Raw genomic sequence first — 17,392 nt, forward strand, 5'->3', positions numbered from 1 at the left:
CTGCTTTTACATCAGGAATACACAACATGTGTTTTGGTGTATCATTGACTCCTCCCAGTTTCTCTTCTCTCCCCCTTTCTTTCCTCTTGAACCCCTCCCCCCATGTGTTCATTCTCTTCAAAACCTCAAAGTAGAGTGATTCACCTTTTAAATATTAGATGTTAAATATTAAAAATTCCTGTTTTTCAAAAGCAGATGCTTTTGGCACTGTGGCCTCCACTGGGTGTCAGGGACAGAAGGCTGGTTTCCATACTCACCCCTATTGCCCATCCCTTGTCTTTCTCCTCACCTTTGAGATGAATGGTTTGGGGGCGGAAGATTTCCAGACTTTAGTGAATGAATGCAAGGGCAGGTGCACTGCTGGTCCATCTAGTTCATTGATTCCCAGCCTGTGGTTTGTGGACCACCAGTGGTCTACAAGTACTACAATATGGTCCACGGCCTCACCGTTACTACACCGTTGCAACGAGAGCATTTGTCTCGCAAAACCTTCATACGATGCCGAGGATGATTAAATATGGTTTTCTGTGAGCAAGCAGATGGCGACTACTGGATGCCATATATCCTGTATCAGAAACTAGAGCTGATGTGGTCTGTCCAATGCAATTTCTGAATTAGTACCCCATATAACCAAACCAAATCTAAAGTTGACAAAAAACAGATTTGCAATCCTTTTGGTACTATTGTTGGAGAGTGGCCCCTGGTCGAAAAAAGGTTGGGACCCACTGCTGTAGCTGTTGTACTTAAGGAAAAGAGGAGAACTTGCCCTTCTTTCACTTCAATTGCAGTTTGCAGCCTATTTACATGTTCCATATATCTCAGTGGGGTGAAAATGGTCAGCCTCCATAGTTGCCTCACTACAATTCTTTGATAGGTCTATTACAGAGAGATGGGGGCTGCTTGTGTGAAAAGAGCCTATAAAATGCATATTTGGGATAGGTATATTATGTTCACTTTCATTGGGGATCAAACTGTACTTTCAGTTTAATGAGAAAATGACAGCTGTGTGTTTTGTTTTAAAGGAAAGTAATTCCAGTGGAAAAGCTAACTGCAGAAAGTGCCCTATTTTGGAAGGCACTATGTGAGTATTTAAAATCTCACAAAGAAGAAGAACTTTTAGAGTCTGTTCTGCCAGAACCTGCTGTATACGCAGATTATCTCTTAAGGTAAACTAATAGTAGTAAATTAGAAAATAACTCATTTCTTATCTCTCTCTCTCTCTCTCTATCTATCTATCTTCTGTACACATAATAAAAGTGAAAATGTTTATGTGTGTATGTGGTGTAGGGGTGTCTGCTTACACAGACAGAATCCCACCTCCACAAACAGGCTATAGTTCCCACCGAGCAGGAAACACCCATGGCCCTTCCAAAACTGACATTGCAGATTACGATGAATATGTCCAAAAGCCCTGCCAATGTCCTCCACAAATGCTATCGTGCACACTACCCAAGTGAAGGCTTTCAGATGGGGGACCATTTCAGCCTTGATTTTCTGTTTTTCCTCCACCAAAGACACCTCCCAGGATTCCTTTCTCCCTCAATTGGTGTGGAATTTGCATGACCTGCCCACCGCCTCTCCCATAATCCTTGCATGACCCCACCTACTGCCTATCCATTAACCCTTTACTGTGGCACACAGCAAACAGAGGAACCGATCAGCAACTGAACATTCTGTAGGGGGTTGGTGGACGGACTCCACATGATGGAAGTTGTAGTTCACCCTGCAACAAGACACAACACTGTGACCCCTACTGATAATGGACTTGGACCACATTTTGCACACAGAACCCCCATGACCCAACAAAACATATTGGAGGGATCTGAGGGGAATTCACCTCGATTTATAGCTGTTGTAGATGCTACACAGAACTCCCATGACCAAGAAAAAACACTGAAGGTCTTTGGAGGGTTTTATAGGAGTTGTAGTTCACCTACATCCAGAGTGCACTGTGAACCCAAACAATGAGGGATCTGGACCAAACTTGACATTCATATCTGATATTCCCAAATTTGAATAGTGGTGGGTTTGGAGGGGAACTGGCCTGGACATTTTGGAGTTGTAGGTACTGGGATTTATAGTTCACCTTCAATAAATGAGAACTCTGAGCTCCACCAAAGATGGAATTGGACCAAGCTTGACACACAGAAACCCCATGACCAGCAAAAAAATAGTGGAGATATTTGGGGGAAATTCACCTTGATTTTTTTTGGGGGGGGGGGGGGGGGTATAGTTCACCTACATCCAGAGAGAACTGTGAACCCAAACACTGATGGATCTGCACCAAACTTGGCACACATACTTGATATGCCCAAATTTGATTACTGGAGGGGTTTGGTGAGAACTGACCTTTATTTCTGGGCATTGTAGTTCACCCACAACTAGAGAAACGGGGACCTCCACCAATGATGGACTTGGACCAAACTTGGCACACAGAACCTCCATGACTAACTCAACCTACTGGAGCGGTGTGAGGGGACTGGCTTACCATAGTGGAAGTTGTAGTTTGCCCTGCAGCCAGAGAGCACAGTGAACCCCACCAATGATACATCTAGAGAAAACGTGTCTAGCATGACAAACTTTAAATACTGATGGAGTTTCTCGGGGTTAACCTGGCATGATGTGAGTTGTAGTTCACTCACAACCTTATGCGTTTTGTAAAAAAAAAAAAAAAAAAAAAAAAAAAAAAAAGACTTAAAAAAAAAACCCAAGCAATGCCGGGTACCCAAGCTAGTGTGTGTGTGTGCAACATGATCTTGGAAGGGCCAGAAATGAAGCACTTGCACACAAAAGCTATTTTGCAAGGCCAAGGAAAAAGAACATGATAGTAGAGTATGCTCATTAGTGGAAATGGAGGCTGCATCGCTGTTTGTAGACAGAATAAGCCAGTCTATAATTTGTTAGTGCCTAAAGTGCTAAACACAAAGTATGTTTGCCATAAATAAAGAAATAAATGTTTGTGAAGAATATAAATACATTTTTCATTTTTATGAAGTTACCTTCAGAATTTGCCAGTTCTCAGTCAAGAAGAAAAGGAAGATATGACCTGTCTTGATAATTTGATGACCAAAGAATGTATAGGTCAGCAGCTGATTCTTATGCTCGGCTGTATGGATACCTCTGAAGAGGGAGGAAGGTAAGATTTAAGTTGACAGCAAACAGATGTTAGATCACTGAATTTGACCGCCTTTCTCAGCCCTGATTTGCCCATGGGCTGAGAAAGGTGGTATATAAATATGGTAAATAAATAAATAATTTTATGGTGGAAGTTCCTTGCCTCTTTCTAATGTTTGACTTCTTTGCTTTGGGGATCATGGACTTCTGGAAAAGCATCCACTATTACTGCATATTACATGTTGTATTGCAAGTTCTAGCTATGTTGTTTTGTGCAAAAATAAATCATAATCAGTATTCAGCAGTACAATAGGACTTGACTCTTTAATGATCAAAATCAGATGAATGAATTGAATGTAAATGCGAGTTTTACTTATTTAAAACAGAAATACAGCAAGTACAAAAGTTATTGTGAAGTTACATAGGTACATTTTTAAAAGCCTGGCATGCTACTAAGTAACATACACATGTATAATATATATTTGAGCAATTCACACCACTCACTGAAAGTAATAGAAGTGATTAACAAGTCTCCCCCTCATTGTGTTGACAGATGATTAAAGAGATATGGTATTGATTCATAATATTGCTCAACATAAATGAGTTATAGGTGGTAGAACATTGTTGGCTAGGAGTAGAATATTATGTACAGATCAAAACTATCAACGTGTATCAAATCCAAGTCTGTGAGGGCTTGGGAAATAATCTTTTATAGCAAATCAATTCATATTCTCAGCATGTTTTTTTATTAATACAAAACTTGTTCAGATGGATTTGGCATCTTTTTTTGGGGGAAAGCTCCACAATGCTTGTAGAGTTTGGAACATTAAATAGTAGGAGACATAATTCTCAACTTTTGGTCCTCCTAATGTTTTTGACTCTGTTCCCAGCAGCATTACTATGGCTAAGAGTCAAGAATTCTGGGAATTGGAGTCTCAAACATGGAGACAAGAAAAGGTTGAGAACCACTGTATAGAGTAATCTGAAGTTAATATTGAGACCAAAGCTAGTTTTTTAGCTAATAAATAAATAAATAAAATAAGTTACTATATTTATATTCAGTTCTTCTCACCCCAAAGGGGTGAGCCGCTTACAGATTATGGCAAAATTCAATGCATATTATGTATAGATTTAAATAATAAACCTAACATTTCAAATTATAAACAATTAAAACATATAAATGCAATAAAACAGATTTAAAACATAGTGCCAAGTCCCATAGTCGTTCTTCAAGCTTCTACATTCAAGTCAGAATATTACGCTACTCCCCAAAGCCAGGTCTTTAACCTTTTCCTGAAGACCAGGAGGAGCCAGTCTGATCTCACTGTGGAGGGAGTTCCACAGCCGAGGGGCCACCACTGAAAAGGCCCTGTCTCTCGTCCCCACCAGTCATGCTTATGAAGGTGGTGGGACCGAGAGCAGGGCATCCCCAGCTGCTCTTAAGGCTCTAGCTGGTTCATAAAGGAAGATTTTAATAATAATTATAAATATTTTCAATTGTTTTGGAAATCTTCACCTCTTATTATTTCTTTGTTAAGAAAGAGATTGTTGACTGTCTTACAAAAAATCCTCATGGCTCCGACCACTTCAGCATCCCTTGTACCATCACTTACGGAAAACCTGCTCCAAATTCTGAAAGATGACGACAGAAGAATCCAGACTGTATGTTGTTTCTAGATGTTTAAGGCTTATGGTATTGGTTACAACTGTACTAGTTGCATTTGCAAATAATCTCAATTCTCCCTAGTTCTCATGATAAATGGTAACATTATAAAATATATTTGAAGATCTACTAAATGTTCCAAATACAAACACACACATGTATCTGTACACAAAAGTAGCATTTGTTGTATTAGATGGACCCAGTTGTAGAAAATAACTGTGTGTTACCTTAGTCTTTATTTAGGTTTCCACATAGAAGTTTTGCATAGCAAATGTAGCAAGCAATCTATCTTTTATCTTGGAATTGTCTAATCTTCTCACCTGGAGGAGAATTCTGGGAAACCATGCCACGTAGTTTCAAATCAGCAACCCTGCTTTATAATGGCATTTCCTGCATTGGAGCAGCTAAAATAAAGTATGTGATGCCCTGTGTACCTCTCGCTAGAAGTGTTCAATAGCACATGCTCTCAGCCTTCTAATAAGAACAATTACTTGAGCAAGACTGGTGAGGGCTTGGAAAATAATCTTTTATCGCAAATCGATTCATATTCTCAGCATGCCCAACGACACCCAGCCTTTTCTTTGGAAAACACAGGTTGAGAAGAGTGTTGGTTTCTGTAGTGACACGTTTTTAGAAATCTGATCCATAGTGCATACAAGCAGTCCCCGAGTTACAAACAACCGACTTACAAATGACTCCTAGTTAAGAATGGGGGTGAGACAATAGGAATTGAAGGACATCTACTCCTAGGAAGGGAAATTGACTCCTGGAGGAGCTATTATCACGGGGAAAAGGTGTCTCCACTGAAACTTCTGAATAGGGGCACAGACAGGAAAACAAACACCACAGGGATGTTAACCCTTTCCTATGCTATGTAAAGCTAAGTTACTCTTAAAAGTGTACCTGTTCCAACTTGCATACACATTCAGCTTAAGAGCAAATCTATAGAACCTATCTTGCTCGTAACTTGGAGACTGCCTATACTTCCTTTTCATTTATGTATGCTGGATGCTACAACCAGAAGGTGTCTGTAGAGCAGCACCCAAAAAAGTCATATTTCTTTCCCCATCTGACCATTCTCTTGGGAAAGATTGGGTTAGGGGACTTTCTGTAGCAATGCCCAATACCTAATGCTTCATCTTTATTTCCTTGGGAAAGGGTGGGTAGTTGGCAGGTGAAACGAGAGCTGTCCACCACACTTTTTTGTTTGGTGTGCTTATAGTATCTTATCATTGAGGGAGGAATATTTTCAATATGAGAGATGGAATTTCATAGGAAATCACATAATTCCCCCAACTGAGTTTAACACTGGTTCACATTCTTTAATGCATTTGTAATATCTTGCTGATAAACCATCAGGACCTGGAACTTATTAATCTTTGTTTTTCTAATTGCCACTAAAGTTTCTTCAAATGAAATTGGGTTTTTGATAGCAGTTGCTGCAAAATATTTGAGAATGTATGTTTTTGTAGATACTTACCAATCTTTTCTTACGGAGTTTTACATTTTTTTTGTATAGAACTGCATAGTACTCATGGAATACTTTAAACATTCTTCCATTATTTGTTGCAAGCTTGCTTCCATTATATATTTTCTCTTTTTCATTTCTTGGTATGTTTGCTGACTACTTTCCTATTTTGTTGGCTGAATCAGTTTTTTCTGCTTTGTATAACACATTTTTTTATGGGAGATCACATAATTTCCCAATAGTTGAACACTGGATCATGTTGATTGCCCTAATTAACTGCTGCTTACATTTTGTATTTTGTATCAAACTGGCCTTGTTCCTTTGAGCAGCGATAGTATCACATAACCCAGTGGTTCTCAACCTGGGGTCCCCAGATGTTTTTAGCCTTCAACTCCCAGAAATCCTAACGGTTGGTAAATTGGCTGGGATTTCTGGGAGTTGTAGGCCAAAAACATCTGGGGACCCCAGGTTGAGAACCACTGACATAACCAATTGTGGTGTTGTTACTGTTGCTAGGAAGAAAGATTGGAAAAACAATTACTAAAACAGCTGCTGGCTCAAGACAATAAGGAGATTTTACTGAAGTATTTGTTGAGATTGTTTTGGTTTGTAATGGTAAATGGACTAACTTATTCATTATTGCAAAATCAATTAGGGTCTTTTTTTCCTCCTTTATTCAGCATTTTGGGGGGAAATGTTTGTGGGTCCCTTTTCCTCCTAAATTTCAGCTTGGTCCTAATTTTATCTACATTCCTAGGTAGCTGAAATCATTTCAGAGGTTCGTGAAGCGGTTATTACAGTAGATAATCCACCAGATCCTACTGAAATAAGGAAACAACAGCTTCAGGTAAATGTAAATGGAGCAGAAGTGGGTAATTTCAGGAGATTTGAGGGCCAGGGATGTGGTGCCAGTTATTTTCAATTTTTAAAAAAGGGTCGTATTCTTTCAGTTGTAGTTATTTGTTTTATATGTAAGGGAAATATATGCTGCTCTGTTCATGTTATTACAGTCATTCCGAAAACATAATTTTAAAAAAAACAACCCTGGAGTATAATAATTTATAATAAACCAAATGTGCTAAATCAGATCATATAGTTTGAACTTGGAGAAATTCCTAGCTCTTCATTTTCTGATCTCTGCTGCAGGCAGACCTTTGATCTCTGGGTGCTTCTGCAGGCCGCAGTAGCTTAAAATGCCTTTAAAAATGATTTCATTTTAACATTTTGGAGAATTAAGAGAAGCTTTGGAAATCCTCCTGCACAGGATTCCTTCAGGACCATCAAAACCATATTTTCCTTGTCTGTCTTTGATGAGGGAGGATGGAGGCAGCAGGGGAGCCTGCTTGTCACAAAATAGCATTTGCTGTTTTTGTAATTCATCTGTCCTGTTTATCTGGACTAGAAGCCTTCTTTACTTCCTCAGACAATCCCTCATAGCCTGAGGATGATGGTCCTCCAAGTCCAGTATTTTGGCGGTAGGTTTGTAGGTGGCTGTGGAGCCCTATTCTTGATCCGCATGTTTTCCCGCAGTGAGGACATCAGTTTCTCAGTGGAAGGTGGTCCTGATCAGGGTTGTCTTGACATGCCTTCCTCTTGGCATGTTTCTCCCTTTCACCCTCCATTCGTGCCTCTTTGAAATCTGAAGCACTGTTGGTCACAGCTGACCTCCAATTAGAGTGCTCAAGGGCCAGGGCTTCCCAGTTATCGGTGTCTATGCCACAGTTTTTCAGGTTGACTTTAAGCCAATCTTTAAATTTCTTTTCCTGTCCACCAAGCTGCATCTTTAGGGATGAATTTTCATTTCCAATAGCCTGGTATGCTGTAGGGACTTTAGTGTGGAGTCCTTGTCCGTGTGTGTTTCTGTAAGATGGAGCACTTCATGTTATTTATTAAGCATCTGGCATTTAATGGGCAGCAAATGCAAAGAATCAAGTGTTGACATGATTTTGCCAGGTATAAAACAACTGGAATAAAACACATTGAGACATATGTCTGATAATCTTTTTAATTTTCATGTTGATGATTGTAATACAAACCTAAAACTGAGAGGACTTAAGAACAAAATGTTAATCTTAGAAATGACACCAATGAATCTTCCGTTGTAATTTTCACCCAGTTGGCTGAAGTTAAAGTGAAACTCATGGAAACAAAAGATGCTCTGGAAAAATGTGTGGCTCTGCAGGATTTCAGTCAAGCCTCTGTGTTGAAAGAGAGTATAAGAGAGCTTGAAAGCAAAAAAAGCGAATTACTGAAAGAGGCAGAACAGCCTCAAACAAAAGAAATATGCATGGAAAAGGTATTGCATTTTACATTTATTCTCTGGTCGTATCCCCCCTCCCTTTCTTTAAAGTGAGAGTATGTATGTATTTTATAAACAGCATTTAAGAATATCAGGTAAATTATAAAGCACTTTTAATGTTTATGTTTTTGTCATGAAATTTCATTTTCTAGTGTAGTTTAATAATAATATTGGTTGCATTACATTTAAACTTAATTGTGATGTTTTTGCTTTAAAGAATGATCCCGAAACTCTGCTGAAATGCCTGATAATGTGTAATGAACTTCTAAAACAACTGTCCAGTTCCAAAGGATTAGGCCCAACGCTGGATGGAATAATTGAGTCCTTAGTAAGTGGAAAGGAAAACAGATGCTTGTCATATGGGAAAGTTGAGAGTACATATCTTGACATAAACCGTGAATGTAAACTAATTCTGTTCTTATGTTAGCCTTGCACATAAGTTTGCAAAAGTTGCAGTTCCGGGCATTTCTTTTACCAGATATACTGTCTGTCAAAATATTACTGTTCCAGTAAAGTTTAAAAAGCTATATACAGGCAGTCCCCGTGTTGCAAATATCTGACTTAACATGTGACTCCTAGTTACAAACGGGAAATTCACTCCTGGAAGAGTTATCATGGGAAACCAGTCTCCCCACTGAAATTTTATCACCCATTCTTGTTTCCATGGCAACCCAACATTTTCAAAATCCAATGGTCACAGGGACAGAGAGTAAGGTGAGATCTTCTGAACAGGGGCACAGACAGCAAAGTAAACAGCACATGGGTGTTAACCCTTCCCTATGATATCTAAAGCTTAAAAAGAAATATTTTTGGCTGAAGTCACATTTAAAAAACATACCTGTTCCAACTGACATACACATTCAACTTAAGAACAAAGCTATAGAAGCTATCTTGTTCACAACCCAGGGACTGCCTGTATAGCTTTTCTGCAATCATGGAACAAATACAGGCTAAAACAATCATCGGTGGACAGAATTCATAAATAAGATGCATGAAGGTGGCATAATGTGTCAATTTTTCTCCCGATGAGGATGGTTAAAGAAAAAAAGGCTGTCTTTCTAGCTACTGTCTTATCTAACCTCTTTAGATACTTTTTGGGGAAGACACTACATGTATTAGATTGAAAGCATTGTTACCCAAGCCATGGGACATTAGCAAGATTTGCATGGAAGGAAGGTAGAATGGGACAGAAAGTCAAGACATTGCCTTGTCTATTTGTATGGATGAGGTGTGAAATCATTGTTACAATCTGTTTGTCTTCTAGATAATTCCAGGGGTTACCAATATTCATCCAGCTGTAAGAAATACGGCAGTTTTGTGTTTGAGTTGCTGTGCTCTGCAGAGCAAGGACTTTGCCAGTCAGCATCTTGCATTACTGTTGCAGGTAAAGGCTTCTGGGTTGGTTTATATTCATGTCATCACTATTTAGCCAAGAAGCGTTATCATTTAGGGTCTCGTATTGCTCAAAGAATATTTTAAGTGGAAGGAGTCAATTTGTGTTAATAAAATTCATCCAGACTAAGAATGAATAGACAGGTGCAGCATTTTCTTCTGAAACCTTGAAATTTTGTAGTTAGAAAGTAAGACATATTAGTTTCATATTAGTTTTATATTCCTATTCTGTATGCATAGAATTGTCTTGTCTTTTTAAAAACCACCCAGGTCTTGCAAATTGATGAAATGAAGATTAAATTAAGTGCTTTGAAGGCGATCTTTGATCAGCTTATGACATTTGGAATAGAACCATTCAAAGCAAATGAGGGAAATTCCCAAAATGAAAACGACAAGGATGAAAATGAGACAATCAAGGAAACTGAACACAATCTGCTTCAGCTTATTTCTGGGTTCTTAGACAGTGAGGTAAGGCATTGAAACCAAGATATATCATGTTAAAGGATTAGTTAAGGTCTAAGTTTTGGCAGTAATACTTTTGCTGGAGGTTAGGCCCCATCTACACTACTCACTTAAAATAGTGAGGTTGCCATGGCAATTAAATGAGGAGCTCCTGGTCCAGCTCCTGAAGCAACTTCCCCTTTTGCTTTGGTTCAGCACTAAGAATACCATATCACGCAAATCTAATGCGCACCCTAAGTTTGGAGAGGCTACATTAGATTCAATGGCACATTAGACTCAGTAGAATGAAAACCTATGAGATTACATAATGGCAGCTTTTAATAAAAAACTTTCCTCAGTTTTCAGAACTTAGAACAGTATCTGCTGAAGGCCTGGCCAAGCTCATGTTCACTGGGAGACTGATCAGTGCTAAGCTTCTTTCTCGTCTTATTTTGTTGTGGTATAACCCAGTAACCGAAGAAGATGTTCGTCTCCGGCATTCATTGGGAGTTTTCTTCCCTTTGTTTGCTTATTCAAATAGGTATGGCTTTGTTTTTCTGATATTCTGCATTTTATTTTTTCTATGTCTTAAATATTTTAATTTGTGTTTGAACTGAACTTAAATGAACAGAGGTGGAGGGACTCTTGTCATTTAGTAATGAAATATGCCTCACAATGCAATCTTACATATCTCTCCTTTTTTAGTATTGGTTTTAAAACACATAAACTTTCAAAGCTTCAGTCAAGATTTTAGTTGACACAACTAAAACTCCTCCTGTTCAAGGAGCTCCACTGGCTGCCGTTTATGTTCCGAGCCCAATTTAAGGTGCAGGTGCTTACCTTCAAAGCCCTAAACGGTTTGGGACCACCCTACCTGCGTGACCGCATCTCCGTCTATGAACCCACACGCTCACTGTGTTCATCCGGAGAGGCTCTGCTCGTGATTCCGCCTTCATCGCAGGCGCGCTTGGTGGGGACTCGAGACAGGGCCTTTTCTGTGGTGGCCCCCCGACTCTGGAACTCCCTCCCAAAAGATCTTAGACAGGCCCCTACATTGGCAGTCTTTAGAAAGAACTTGAAGACCTGGCTGTTCCGATGTGCCTTCCCAGATTCGGAATCTCCAATACCAAGTCCCAGAAGCACTTTAGTAGAACTAAGATTGTTGCACACCGCACACTGCACTTACCCTATAATCCTACATACTTCCTGCCACATCAGCACTTTTAATCTTGTACCCACTACTTTGGTCCGGCCGTTTTATAGTGTCTTGATGTATTGTTTATGGCTTGTTAATATTGCTTTAACTGTTTTTAATTTGCTTTAGGTGTTGTAGTGTTGTATTGTGTTGTGTTTTGAGGCCTTGGCCTATGTAAGCCGCATCGAGTCTTTTGGGAGATGCTAGCGGGGTACAACTAAAGTTATAGTAATAATAATAATGATAATAATAATAATAATACAATTGATTTTAGTGAACATGTAAAATATATTAATATTTTATCTTGCATATTTAAAAAATCCAGGGCTAATCAGGAGTGCTTTGAAGAAGCTTTTCTTCCAACTTTGCATATATTGTTCAATGCGCCTGCAACATCACCATTGTCAGAAGTTGATATCAGTAATGTTGCTGAACTCTTAGTCGATTTGACAAGACCAAGTGGACTGGATCGGTGTACTAAAAATACCCAAAATTACCCGGTATGGTTAAATCTTATCAATGGGTTGATCTCTGTGTATACATTTTGATTGTGGTAAATGTACAGTTTCCTTGTCATCAATGTGAAGTTATTGATGTCCCATACCATTTAAAGGTCTGTTAGTGTCAGATTTTTCTGATAATTGCAGCAGTTTGATATAATGAAGGCAGGAAATAAATACACTCGTGCCATCATTACATCTGCCCATGTCATCCAATGGGGTTGTCTTGAATGATTAGGGGTCTCCTATATTGTGCCCAGGGCCCCCTGGTGGTGCAGTGGGTTAAAGCACTGAGATGATGGGTAAATGAGTTTGGAGAGCCTCATCTGGTCCACAGGTCTTAGTTTGGGGACCCTTACTCTAGAACCTTACCCCAAAACAGTTTGCTGAAGACTGACCTATAATTATCTGAAATGGTGAGATCCAGGGAGGAAATTTAAAATAGTTTTTTTTTTGTAACCATCTCCTTCAGGAAGCTGAAACAAACTAGGAAGAGCAAGAATATAACCAATGCATGATTGTTTTCACATCTCCAAGGATCCTGTCCCTATGCTTGGGTTACACAAATTGAAAAGTATATATTGTCACTTGAAAAGAAAGGACCAGATTTACATTAACTGAATCTGTATCACTTATAGCATCCAAGGTTTGAGCAGATTGGAGTGATTTTCTCTGCAAAGTGTCAGATAAGTTTTTCACCGCAGGAGCTTCAGCAGTCTAGATTTTCTCCTCTTTGTCCTGTTTGTAATAGACCTCTGACCACTTGAAACTGATCTGCAGGCCAGGTCCTTGCAGACACATTAATGGCAGAGAAGAAATTTGATTTTGCTGTTTGTATTGCCCTAGGTTACGTTCTCAGATAATATTTTCAAGAAATACATGAACCTTTGTTATTCAGAATTTGGAGTTCAGTGTTATCAGTTGATGGAACCCAGCTCTAACTCCTTTCCATATAAATCTTATGGAGCTATTTGCATGCTTCTTCTTTTTTGTTTTTGTTGCTAAATCTTTGTATGCTGGTCAATAATGGACTGGATGAGTGTGAAGAAACTAAATCTTAAGCTGGCAAGCCTTGTGTACTTCTGAAAAGTTGAAAGACATATCAGAAAAAAGGATTTGGTCTGTGTTAGATGATGCTACACTTCTCCAAAAAATCTTACGTTTGCTGTTTTGGTTCAGGTTCAGCTAGCCAAAATAGCCAAGCTTCAGCAGTGGCCAGTGCATTTGTACAGTGCCAGCTAGTTGTCAGGTGTGCTTGTTTCTGGAGGCAACAGATATTCCTACAGTGACACCTTGATTATATCTGTTAGCATTACAGAAATGCCTTCTATGTGGGTCTGCCTTTGGATATTGTTTGAAAACTTCAGCATGTTGAAAATGCTGCAGTCAAGCTGCTGAAAGGGTTACATGGAATCCTTTGTTAAAACCTCTGGCTGTTCATAGAATCAGAATCAAAGAGTTGGAAGAGACCTCATGGGCCATCCAGTCAAACCCCCTGCCAAGAAGCAGGAATGTTGCATTCAAATCACCCCTGACAAATGGCCATCCATCCTCTGCTTAAAAGCTTCCAAAGAAGGAGCCTCCACCACACTCCGGGGCAGAGAGTTCCACTGGTGAACGGCTCTCACAGTCAGGAAGTTCTTCCTAATGTTCAGATGGAGGTTCATTTCTGTTGGTTCATTTCTGGGCACAGATCAATCAATCAATCAATCAATCAATCAAATAAATCATTTATTTCGGTCATAAACCAGCACAGGAAATAAGTCACATTTTCATACGAACTTGGTACATTTTCATACGAACTGGGGCACAACTCTAAGAGTGGTGGTTATGACCTATAAAACTTTATAGATTTAGGCCCATGCTGTCTGAAAGAATCTCCTTGAATGAATCTGCAGGAGTTTTAAGATCATCAAGGGCTTTAGTCACAGGTCCTTCTGGTGAGAATGCTGAGAGCTTTCTCAGCACCTTCTTTAAGGTTGTGAAAATGGGAAACTAGCCAGGCCTTCCCTCTCTCTTTCACTTTATTCTGATTTTTTTTTTATTTAAACAGGCATTGGGTGATTAATTGGTTGTACAGAATGGTCTTTTAATAGTGAGCATATATGTAGTTTTTGTTTTTGTTATTTATGGGAATATGATTGCTTTAACTCCAGTTTTCTCTTCCAATTACTACACCACACTGGCTCTTAAAATGCTGTACTTGATCCTTTGTGTCTTTAAAAATGTTTTTATAATACTTAAATTAATAGTGGCTTAATATGATGACTTAATCGTTTTTAACTTGGGGAGTCCATATTGGGAGAAATATTAAACAAAATACAGGCTACAGTAGAGTTTTGCAGAAAAATCTTGAAGTTCGCAACATAACTAACTTTTCCTTAAATGATCTGTTGCCAAATGCTACAACATTACTTTGGCTTTTTCAGGGTTTGACAGCTCATGATAATTTAGCACTAAAATTATGCAATGAAATTTTGAAGGATCCAAGTTCTCCAGATGTCCGTATCTATACAAAAGCTCTGAGTTCTTTAGAACTCAATAAAGATTTTGCAAAAGATCTTCTAGTCCTGCTTGGTGAGGTCCACGAGGTAGGTAAAGTCTTACTTCTTTTTCTTAAAATGCTTAATTATTCCAGAAATCTTATGCTATTGCAGGGGTAAGATGGAAAAATGTATGACAAGGGTGTGTGTGATAAATATTACACATCTACAGGCAGTCCTCAAGTTACGAACAAAATAGGTTGTGTAGGTTTGTTCTTATGTTGAATTTGTATGTACATCTGAACAGATACATTTTTTAAAGTTTTACTCCAGCCAAATATATATATATATATATATATATATATATTTAAAATAGATGTCTGTTTTGCTGTCTGTGCCCATTAGACGATATTACCTCACTTTCTGTCTTTGTGATAATTGGAATTTGAAAATTTTGGGTTGTTGTGGAAACGGATTGGTGATAAAGTTTCAGTGGAGACTCCTTTTTCCCATGGAAACACTTTCAGGGGTGAATTCCCATTCCTAGGAGTTGTCATAGAAACAAGGATTGGTAATAGAATTTAAGTGAAGACCCCCTTTTCCCATGACAACATTTTCGGGAGTGAATTTCCCTTCCAAGGGGTAGATTTCCTCTCACTCCCTGTTGCCCCATCCATTTGTAACTTGGAGTCAAATGTAAGTCGGATGTTTGTAACTTGTGGGCTGTCTGTATATTAAACCCTACTTTAGAGATTTAAAAATCCATTTTACTTCTGCAGGAAGTGAAAGATAAAGCATGCTTAAGAATGATTGAAAAAGTGAGGAGCAACTTAAATGGCAGAAACCATCTCAATGGGGATATCTCTGGAGTGTCACAGGAAAGCAATTCTTCTCAAGTATCTCGAGACACTGAGGGCAACACTGTTGTGCGTGACTGTGACAGAACTTCTGACCCCAATGATCAATCTGAAGAAGGTAAAGTAGAGCACAGACTTTGGTGTGTTTTAAGAATTCTTTACATTAGCTAGGCACAACCATAGCAAACAATGAAGAATGATCAGAGTTGCTGATCAACTTTGTTTAGCCAGAGGGAGCACACCATTCTTGGACTACAGCTTGCCATTTTTGAGTGCCATTTTTGCTTTAAAAGTAGGATATAAATCTAAGTGGACTGCATCTAGAAAAGTTTTTTTTCACTGGCATATCATATTGGAGCATTATGCATGTGACAATGCTACCGTCCTTATGGAATTTTGTTTCTAGACCTTTGTAGAAAATAGAACTGACTAGTAGACTTGGGTCCAAATCACTGACAATGAAAAGATTTGTAATTTTTGGAGGACAATTTTCATTAAATTTCCAAAAACAGAAGGGGGAAAAGAGAGACAAAAAGACCAGTGAAACAGATTCAGAGAGATGATATTTTTGGAAAGTGTTTAAGTCCACAAAATACCTGAGGCAGGGGTATCTGTGGCACCTTTTTCTCCCTGGCAGAGGAAGTCTCCTCCATTTTTTTTCTTGAAAAGTTACCTCCTCCTTGAGAAAGAGGGCCCTTTGAACCCGCTTTCCCAGTGGCACTAGCATAGGGTGGCCATAGGGTGCATGATGGGAGTTGAAGTTTTTCTCTCCTTGTGTCTCTCAGCCAATAAAAAGCCTGGTGGTGTCCATGCTCTGATTGGCTGAGAATAGACACAAGTGACAACTACGATTCTTGCAGTATGTCTTATTTTAAAAATAATAATTAAAAAATCAGTGGATTGGTGAATTGTTTTGAAACTTGGCAAGCCTGCAGTTGTAAATGAGGTCTACAACTGAGGTAGTTTTTATGTAGATAGGCCTTAAAATGGCTGAGGATTGAGTCTTTAAAATTTCCCATTGTAGAAATGGTCCAAATCTCTGCCGAAGGAAAACAGAAGCACCCCTCCCCTTTTGAGCAACTTTCCAGTAAACAAAATGAGAGGTCAGATGAAAATGGACCCAAAAACGACATGCCTTTTGGCTCAAATGCACATGCTTACTGATTAATGTGTAGGAATAATCCTGACTGCTATGAATTCCTTTATTGCTCATTGATACAGCAAATAAAGAAACTGCTCAACCTACTGAAGAGAGAGAGAACACAGCTACAAAGTCAAGATCTGTAAGGAGCAAAGCTGTGAAAGGTACGTAATGGTTTTTTTTTAAAAAAAGATTGTAATTGTTTGTGACATCATAGGAATCAGTGTTTACTTTTTAAAAACAGTATTTGGGAATTAAAAATGTTGACAGTTATGCTTTCTGAAATACTCATCATTATAGTCTATGGTTTGCCAGCAATTTTATATACAAAGCAACAGCTTTGGCATGATTTCTGCTTTATTTTCTGCTTCAGTGAACTAAAGCATGAAAACAGAGAGGTCTTATGAGGCCTTTTAAAATTCAAGGGTTAATTCTTCACATCTGGCATTGCACTACAAAGCACAATTTGGCTGATGTGGTTAATTAATCACTTTGTATTTCTTCATCTGACTATATGAATCAATTATGTGTCGTGGGACCATAACTGTATGCTTCTGGATATGAACAAGTTATAGTGAATCTTAGAAAAAATGAAAAATACAAGAACACTGACTTCACTCGTGATTTTTTGTGGAAGGTTTTACTTTTGGTGTGGTCTGCAATTTTCCTTCCTGTTCTCTATCTCACTCCCAATTCCAATATCCTCAATTTAGAATCTGTTTTCTGTCAGTCCTCTAAGAGACATGAATCCATAGTGTAAATTCTCTAAGGAACATTTGTCCTGATACTAATTTGCTACCTATATTTATCAGGGACACAATGTGACATAAATACAAACA

General features: G+C 38.7%; 1 protein-coding gene across 2 annotated transcripts in view; it reads left to right on the forward strand.

Moving 5' to 3' along the window:
- NCAPG (non-SMC condensin I complex subunit G) overlaps positions 1-17,392 on the forward strand; it is a 30,419-nt gene that overhangs the window by 10,765 nt on the left and 2,262 nt on the right. For both annotated transcript variants that reach the window (XM_060777913.2, XM_060777915.2), the window contains exons 8-20: positions 1,023-1,166; positions 2,996-3,136; positions 4,653-4,776; positions 7,003-7,092; positions 8,362-8,541; positions 8,762-8,872; positions 9,809-9,928; positions 10,207-10,404; positions 10,737-10,918; positions 11,898-12,072; positions 14,502-14,663; positions 15,335-15,530; positions 16,634-16,717. In XM_060777913.2, coding sequence (XP_060633896.2) covers positions 1,023-1,166; positions 2,996-3,136; positions 4,653-4,776; positions 7,003-7,092; positions 8,362-8,541; positions 8,762-8,872; positions 9,809-9,928; positions 10,207-10,404; positions 10,737-10,918; positions 11,898-12,072; positions 14,502-14,663; positions 15,335-15,530; positions 16,634-16,717 — 1,907 coding nt within the window. The remainder of the gene's footprint in view (positions 1-1,022; positions 1,167-2,995; positions 3,137-4,652; positions 4,777-7,002; positions 7,093-8,361; positions 8,542-8,761; positions 8,873-9,808; positions 9,929-10,206; positions 10,405-10,736; positions 10,919-11,897; positions 12,073-14,501; positions 14,664-15,334; positions 15,531-16,633; positions 16,718-17,392) is intronic.

Source organism: Anolis sagrei, chromosome 5 (genome assembly GCF_037176765.1).
Source record: "Anolis sagrei isolate rAnoSag1 chromosome 5, rAnoSag1.mat, whole genome shotgun sequence".
NCBI lineage: Eukaryota > Metazoa > Chordata > Lepidosauria > Squamata > Dactyloidae > Anolis > Anolis sagrei.